General features: G+C 39.4%; 1 protein-coding gene across 1 annotated transcript; it reads right to left on the reverse strand.

Annotated features, from left to right (window-relative positions):
* Positions 1-4,025: 4,025 nt before the first annotated feature.
* On the reverse strand, positions 4,026-5,286 carry LOC307029754 (trace amine-associated receptor 8a-like; the record flags this gene model as incomplete). The annotated part of the gene is made up of 2 exons (XM_079665835.1): positions 4,026-4,845; positions 5,114-5,286. 2 exons carry the CDS (start codon positions 5,284-5,286, stop codon positions 4,026-4,028), a joined length of 993 nt encoding a protein of 330 aa, XP_079521961.1.
* Between the last annotated feature and the right edge of the window lie 4,033 nt (positions 5,287-9,319).

Raw genomic sequence — 9,319 nt, forward strand, 5'->3', positions numbered from 1 at the left:
GCTTAAGCCAGTACATGTCCAGGCCCGTCTGAAGTTTGCTAGAGAGCATTAGATGATCCAGAAGAGGATTGGGAGAATGTCATATGGTCAGATGAAACCAAAATATAACTTTTTGGTAAAAACTCAACTAGACGTGTTTGGAGGAGAAAGAACACCATACCTACTGTGAAACATGGGGGTGGAAACATCATGCTTTGGGGCTGTTTTTCTGCAAAGGGACCAGGACGACTGATCCGTGTATGAATGGGGCCATGTATCGTGAGATTTTGAGAGACAACCTCCTTCCATCAGCAAGGGCATTGAAGATGAAACGTGGCTGGGTCTTTCAGCATGACAATGATCCCAAACACACCGCCCGGGCAACAAAGGAGTGGCTTCGTAAGAAGCATTTCAAGGTCCTGGAGTGGCCTAGCCAGTCTCCAGGTCTCAACCCCATAGAAAATCTTTGGAGGGAGTTGAAAGTCTGTGTTGCCCAGCGACAGCCCCAAAACATCACTGCTCTAGAGGAGATCTGCATGGAGGAATGGGCCAAAATACCAGCAACAGTGTGAAAACCTTGTGAAGACTTACAGAAAACGTTTGACCTCTATCATTGCCAACAAAGGGTATATAACAAAGTATTGAGATGAACTTTTGTTATTGACCAAATACTTATTTTCCTTCATAATTTGCAAATAAATTCTTTAAAAATCAGACAATGTGATTTTCTGGATTTCTTTTTTTTTTTTTTTTTTCTCATTTAGTCTCTCATAGTTGAGGTATACCTAGGATGAAAATGACAGGCCTCTCATCTTTTTAAGTGGGAGAACTTGCACAATTGGTGGCTGACTAAATACCTTTTTGCCCCACTGTACATAATAAATAGTTTTGGCCCCAATACTGACCCCTGGGGGACACCGCATGTAATGTCCAAATATGAAGAACAACACTCTCCCAGCTTCACAAACTGTTGCCTGTTGGTTAAATAACTCCTTACCCATTCCAAAACTACACCCCTGATTCCATGACGTTCCAGTTTTTTTATTAATATGTCATGATTAATCGTGTCAAATGCTTTTTTTTTGGTCAATTGAGCTAGTAATTTCTTCAAGTGAGTCTATTAAAGCCATCAATGTTGATCTATTGGCTCTGAATCCATATTGACTTTTCTGTGAGAAGTTTGTGTTTTTCTATGAAATTGTCCAGTCTGTTATTGAAAAGCTTTTCAAGAATTTTTGAGAATTGTGGTAGAAGTGAGACAGGTCTGTAGTTTGTGAAGTGATGTTTGTTCTCAGCTTTGAACAAAGGTATGACTTTTTCTATTTGCATTTTGTTAGGAAAAGCACCAGTTTGGAATGATAAGTTACATATGTGTGTGAATGGTTTTGAAATAACATCTATAACCTTGTTTAATACAGTCATGTCAATGTCATCACAATCGGTAGATTTTTTGTTTTTACATTTCGTTACAATATCAACTACTTCCCTTTCATCCACTGCTGTGAGGAACATTGAGAAAGGATTACGTTTTAATAAGTTTTCCAGCTTTTATTCTGATGTTCCTCCATCAGGGATCTTGCTTGCTAATTCAGATCCAACATTTACAAAGAAACTGTTGGATACAACATCCATATTTTCCTCTTCCTTATCCTTGTCAATGAAGTATGAAGGATAACTCATTTTTCTAGACCCACTTTTTATAATACTATTCAGTATGCTCCATATTCCTTTAATGTTTTTATTTTTTGTCTTGTATTTTCAGATAGTATTCATTTTTGTAGGTCCTTATTAGAATTGTTAATTTCTTTTTATATTTTGTATATCTAATCTCTGTCTCTTTTGATTTATTTCGCATGAAATCTCTTTACAATGAATTTGTGTTTTTACAGGCATTTTGTAAACCCCTTGTGATCCATGGACATTCTGCATATTTTATTTTTCTACTGTATTTGACAATTGGGCAGTATGTATCATATAATGATACAAAAATCCTCAGGAATTGATCATATGCACTGTCAACATTATTTTCTTGGTATAAATCATCCCATCTTTGTGCCAGTAAGGTATTTAAAGCGTTCATTGCTTCCTCTGATCCAACTCGTCTGTATTGAATAGCTTTGTCCGCCATGTTATTACTATAGTTTCTGTCATAAACTGCAAATACTGGTAGGTGGTCACTTATATCATTTATTAAGAGTCCACTTACTGTATTTTTTTCTGTCATTTGTGAATATATTGTCTATGAGAGTATCACAGTGCGATGTGATTCTGCTGGGTCTAGTAATTTTTGGAATTAAACTCATACTGTACACTGTTGAAAAATTATTCTGTCATGTTGTGATTATTTGGATTCAGAAGGTCAACATTGAAGTCACCACAAATGAAAACTGTTTTATTAATCACTTTGAGAATATTTCCTCCATCCAGTCCTTGAAAATCTCAATACTAGAGCCGGGTGCTCTATACTATATACATGATTACATTTTTCGTTTTTTCTTTGCAGATTTCAATCGTGATACATTCCAATACATTATCAATCACTATTGACATATAATTAATCACCTTAAATTGTAAAGTATTGTCCACATACAAGGCTACTCCTCCTCCACCCTTGTTTTGTCTATTTATGTATCTGAGTTCATAGCCCTCCAGCTCAAAGTCTAAGCCTTTGTCCTCCGTGATCCAAGTTTCAGATATGGCAATGATGCTAAATGTTTGTTGAAACTGATTTAAATATTCCTTTATGAGATTACCAGTTGATTTATACTTAAAGTTAAGGGTTAAAAAGATACTGTTCAAATGATTTATTTTTTTAAAGTTCAACAGATTGATGTTTTCAAAGTCAATAAATAATCGTATTTAATAATCGTTATATCAATATTGACCAAAATTATTGTGATTATGATTTTTGCCATCGCTTCTTGCAGCTTTAATTCTTATTGCCAGCCTCAATATGAGGATTGTTTTTCTACATTTTAACCCCCCATTATTGCAAGACACAGTATATGTAAATAAATCATCGTGGCCGTGGAGAAGTTGAAAAACATGTGGCTTCAGCTGAACGCTTTGCCAATAATCTAATACATTTGTATTTATTATAATTATTATGTTCAGTAGGTTGTGGAAGTGTGCCCCAAAATATTTGTTGATCTTCTTTATTGGTATTTATTAATTTTATATTATTTATTTAAATTTAGAAATAAATGTATAATTTATGTTATATATATTTGTATTGGTTTTTCAGTTGAATTATACTTAAAGTTCAGGGTAATCAACTGTTAACAATATACTGTTCAAATTACCATTATTTATTCTTTAAAAGTTCAATAAATTGATGTTTTCAAAGTCAAAGAATAATCGTATTTAATAATCGTGATATCAATATTGACCAAAATAATCATGATTATGATTTTTGCCTTAATCGAGCAGCCCTAACGAGGTCCCGATCATCGCTGATGAAGCTTTAATTCTTATTCTCAGCCTAAATATTATGAATGTTTTTCTACATTTTAATCCCTCATTATTGCAACAGACAGTACATGTAAATTGTTGAGTGTTAGCACTCAACAAGATTTATTTTTGTTCTTGTTATATTGTATCGTCAGTGTGTTGGAGAACCAAATCTGTTATGTGTCAGTAAAACCTTTTCTCCTTTTGCTCTCTCTCTCTCGCTCTCTCTCACACACACACACACACACACACACACACACACACACACACACACACACACACACACACACACACACACACAGTTGAAGTTGCATATTGCATATTGTCTACTAAATTAACAATTGAACATATCATTAACAGAATACTGGTCAAACTGAAGTCAACACAGGTCAAAAACTACTACTTCTTCAACACAATGTCATATTTTCCAGTTTTCAATTATTTAATATCTTTCAGTTACATATGTTTTACTGCATTAAATAATGTCTAATCTTTCTTCAGCCATTACACATTGCATTCTGACTCAGCGACAACAGCAACAAATATGTCCATCTGAACAGAGGTTTTTTAGAATATATCTCAACCCCAGCCCGTCATTACAGTATTTTAGAATCACACGAGTAAGACTTAAGTATCTTAAGGGTAACAATGAGCTTGATCGATTTTCTAAACCAGGGGTATAAGAAGGCATAAATCACTGGGTTCAGAAGAGAGTTAAAGAACATCAACCAGAATACAATGGGTGAGGTTGAACTACTATGTTCAATATCCTCACCTAGAAGGGATGGAGTGTAATATGGAACAAAACATATTAGAAACACAAGGACAACAACACCAAGAGTCCTGGCTGCTTTCATCTGCGATTTCTTAACAGTTGCACCAACTGAACGTTGCATAGTAACAGCGATAACATGAGAGCTTATGGCACGAGCCTGAGACACAGCCACCACAAACACTCTGATATACAGAACTATGATAACAGTAATGGGGGCAATAAAGTTAACAACTAAGTCAACCGTTCCTGTGATATTGTTAAGGACAACTACACAGTCTCCATGGCAAGAATTATATGAATCAGGTTGTCTCAGAAAGTCCTTTAAAATTAGACAATTATTGATAACAGAGCAAATCCAACACAGACAGATGCAGATTTGTGTTCTGTTCAGAGTAACTCTGGTGGTGTAATGTAGAGGGTCACAAATAGCAAAATAACGATCAATGGATATGAGCACCATGTTTCCAACCGTAGAAGAGGTAATGATAAAAGCAACTATATTATACAGAGCACACATCTGGTCACCCAAATACCAGCAAGCCTCTGTTAAAAGGATTTTAACAGGCATCAAAATGAGGCCCACAAGGAAGTCTGAGACAGCCAGGGAGAGGATGAGGAGGTTAGTGGGAGTGTGGAGCTGCCTGGAAAGGAAGAATTTCACCATAAATACAATTATCAATGATAGCTTGTAACAACAAACAGCACTAAAACACAAAGAAGACATGGACATGCATTTGTTGAGCAGTGCTTGCTTAAACTATTTTGTCACAAAACGTCAGGTTTGAATATGTTATCATTTAAAACAGAATAACTATTATCTGAAACATTAATTAAAAGGAATGCATGGCTAAATCCTGTTACTTTCCAATCATGAACATATATAAGCTTAAGCAGAAAGTGTGTCTGTGCCTGAAGTGGGAGATAGAGATGATGACCAGCAGGTTGAGAGCTGCAGTGATCAGAGCGATGAAGGACTGCAGGATGTAAGCGAGCAGGACATCTGACTGAGCTGGCGTAAACTTGCTGCAGGATTTGTTGAAGAGTTCTGGAAAGCAGAGTTCATCAATTTGGGGAGTCTCCATCTGCAGAGAGACGTGTTGAGAAGCTGCTGTGTTCTGGCAAAGCTCTCTGTTATGCAGCTGATATATCTCTTCTCATCTGTCCTGCCCCTACTATTACTTTCTCTCTAGCTAAGACTGCAATCCCTAAGCTCTACTTTGTTTTCTGCAGTCATCTTCATCTCTGTCTTCATCACTTCCATGCAACTTGTTCTTTTCGTAATTCCCGGCATTGACATCATCTTATTTGATTATGGTGGCCACTTTTTCCTTCTCATCAAGGGTGGTCAGGTATGGAGGATATTTGCCCAGCAATATTAAAGGCTCTCTAGACCAGTGGTTCTCAACTGGTGGGTCGTGACCCAAAAGTGGGTCGTGGACCCGTTTCGAGTGGGTCGCAGATCTGTAAGTGAAGAAAAAAAGAAGTTGGACATTTATTTTTTATTTTGAAGGCCCAATTTTCTAACGCTGTGCATGCATTAGGCGTTGGACGGGAAGTACCGGAGACCATAAACGGTTTTGAAAACTTCTGTCACATAGTGATCATCTTCTCAATAAAACATCTTTGCTGATGTTTTTTCGAGTCTTCTGGCCAATCAGAACAAGATTGAGCAATCTACCCTTACCCACAATTTAAAGTAATTCACACTGACAAGCTCAGTGTACCAGAATGCGTAGTTTATATGTTAGTATTTCTAAAAACCTCCTGGGGGACAATCCCCATACATAATATGCTTAGATGTTTTGATGGCTGCATCGTTACCAAACCTGTGAAGTTTTGGGCCGTTTGGAGCATTTTCACTGAAGTTATGAGAAAACCGTGTTTCATAGCGAGCATTGTGTTGCCATGGCAACGGCATTTGAAGAAATTTCAAAACTGTTACGTAGATGTCTTCACGGCTGGACTGTTAGCACACGTGAAGTTTGACCATTTTCATAGGAGTTATAGCAATATCGTGTTCTATGACGAGGGATGCGTTGCCATGGCAACAGCTTTTGAGGAAAACTCACTAATGGCACATAGACATGTTGAGGGCTGGACCATTAACTGTCATCGGAAGTCTGGTGGTGTTTTGACCATTTTCATATCAGTTACGTCAACATCGTGTTTTTTGAAGAGGGATGCGTTTCCATGAAAACAGCCTATGGTGAGATCTCAGATTTGACGTAGAGCTGTTGAGGCATGGACCGGTGATATACAAGCGAAGTTTGTGGGACGATCGGACGGTGTCCATTGGAGTTACAGCGACATCGTGTTTCATGGTGAGGGATGCGTTTCCACAGAAAAGGCATATGAAGGCAACCCATAATTGACATAGAGCTGTTGAGGGCCGGACCATTAACCATTATCTGAAGTCTGGTGCTGTTTTAGACGATTTGCATAAGTATCACGCCAACATCGTGTTTTATGACGAGGGATGCGTTTCCATGGCAACAGCCTATGGTGAGATCTCAGATTTGGCGTAGAGCTGTTGAGGCATGGACCGGTGATATACAAGCAAAGTTTGGGGGATGATCGGACCGTGTCAATTGGAGTTATATCGACATCTTGTTTTATGGCGAGGGATGCGTTTCCATGGAAACGGCATATGATGACACCCAAGCCCGCCTTAACCTGCCATCAGGCCCTGGGGCCTATTTAAATAACAAATCAAAGTCATTTATAGCCTTGGCAGGCTCTGTGATCGCACTTCTCCACTCTGCTCTACGCGCGCCTGGTCCTCTCTTCCAGATGAGTGACGTATCGGGCCTCCCTCATGTATTTGTCCGGTTGCCGTTGGCTCCCCTCCACGTAGCAAGTCCTCGTCGTCCTCTCCATCTCCTCCAACAGATAATGTCCCTCCTGTCTGTTTTTCCTCTCCCGCTACTCCATCGCTATCAGAACCAGACGGCCTACTTGGCTCCGAGGCCCCGCGACCGGCACCGCTGCCGCTCGGTACAGACCTCATCTGTCCTTCCTCCTCATCCTGGCCTACAGGTTTAAAATAGCCTGTAAGCTTCGGCTTTTTTTATAATAGCTGCTTGTCTCGAAACTCCTTTTCCCTCAACAATTTCCTTTTCCGAGCGCCACTCTCAAACTTTTTCTTCTCCGACATTTTCTCCTAAACAACCTTCATCTGTTACTCAATCACTCGCAATTTGAATACGTCACATGTGAAACATATTCTCATTCTGATTGGCTGTTAAGTGGTGCCCACTGACTGTTGCGGAGTCATCATTTTTGAGAAAAATCTCTGGGACCCATCGATCTGATTGATTAGCGGAGCAAATGATCAAAATACTACGGAGGGAAGATATTTTCGTTTGGATTACTCTGGTCTGGGGGAAGCTCACAAGTGTGTGTGTGTGTGTGCGCGTGCGTGTCTGTGTGTGCGTGTGTGTGTGTGTACGTGTGTACGTGTGTGTACGTGTGTGTGTGTACGTGTATTTTTGCGTTTGTGTGTATTGTGTTTGTTTCCCGGGGAAAACACTCATGAGAAACACCGGCTGTTGTTATGCCTGCTGTGACGTCAAGTTACTCCGTTCTCCGCTTGTAATTATGCCGTTACAAGCTTCAAAGTTGTATTTATTGTCTGAATTTGCCGAAACAAGTTTAATATTCTGAAAGCCAAGACTTTGTTTATTTGAAACCAGATGAAAACAAACTGTAACGGAGCCTGCCGTGTTATCTATGATTACTATATGCCTTACATTCATAATTTCAGCGGAGGGAGGGGAACAGCAGAACAGCAGAGTGGCGAGGGGAGCTGTCTTCTTCCCTTTACAAGCTTCAAAAATGTATTTATCGTGTGATTTTGGAAATAAAAGTTTCATATTCTGAAAGCCAAGACTTTGTTTATTTAACATTTAAAAAAAACATCCAAAATAAAAAAATTATAATTTGAATAAAAAAAATAAAAATGTTTTTGATTGCCTCATGATAGGCCCCGATCTCCGTAGGCCCCTGGGCTTCAGGCCAGGTCAGTCCATGCATTAAGGCGGCCCTGGTGACACCCCATAATCAAGCCCGCCTTAACCTGCCATCAGGCCCTGGGGCTGATAGTTTTTGTAGGCCCCCTGTTTAAACAACAAATCAAAGTCATTTATAGCCTCGGCAGGCTCTGTGATCGCACTTCTCCACTCTGCTCTACACGCGCCTGGTCCTCTCCTCCATATGAGTGACGTATCGGGCCTCCCTCATGTATTTGTCCGGTTGCCGTTGGCTCCCCTCCACGTAGCAAGTCCTCGTCGTCCTCTCCATCTCCTCCAACAGATAATGTCCCTCCTGTCTGTTTTTCCTCTCCCGCTACTCCATCGCTATCAGAACCAGACGGCCTACTTGTCTCCGAGGCCCCGCGGCCGGCACCGCTACCGCTCGGTACAGAACTCATCTGTCCTTCCTCCTCATCCTGGCCTACAGGTTTAAAATAACCTGTAAGCGTCGGCATTTTTTGTAATAGCTGCTTGTCTCGAAACTCCTTTTCCCTCAACAATTTCCTTTTCCGAGCGCCACTCAAACTTTTTCTTCACTCAATCACTCGCAATTTGAATAAGTCACATGTGAAACATATTCTCATTCTGACGTGTGGGTGTTTGTGTATATTTGCGTTTGTGTGTATTGTGTTTGTTTCCCGGGGAAAACCCTCACGAGAAACATCGGCTGTTGTTATGCCTGCTGTGACGTCAAGTTACTCCGTTCTCCGCTTGTAATTATGCCGTTACAAGCTTCAAAGTTGTATTTATCATCTGAATTTGCCGAAACAAGTTTAATATTCTGAAAGCCAAGACTTTGTTTATTTGAAACCAGATGAAAACAAACTGTAACGGACCCTGCCGTGTTATCTATGATTACTATATGCCTTACATTCATAATTTCAGCGGAGGGAGGGGAACAGCAGAACAGCAGAGTGGCGAGGGGAGCTGTCTTCTTCCCTTTACAAGCTTCAAAAATGTATTTATCGTGTGATTTTGGAAATAAAAGTTTCATATTCTGAAAGCCAAGACTTTGTTTATTTAACATTTTAAAAAAACATCCAAAATAAAATAATAATTTGAATTTAAAAAAAAAAAAAAATGT

This window comes from Notothenia rossii (genome assembly GCF_949606895.1).
Source record: "Notothenia rossii genome assembly, chromosome: 2".
Taxonomy (NCBI): domain Eukaryota; kingdom Metazoa; phylum Chordata; class Actinopteri; order Perciformes; family Nototheniidae; genus Notothenia; species Notothenia rossii.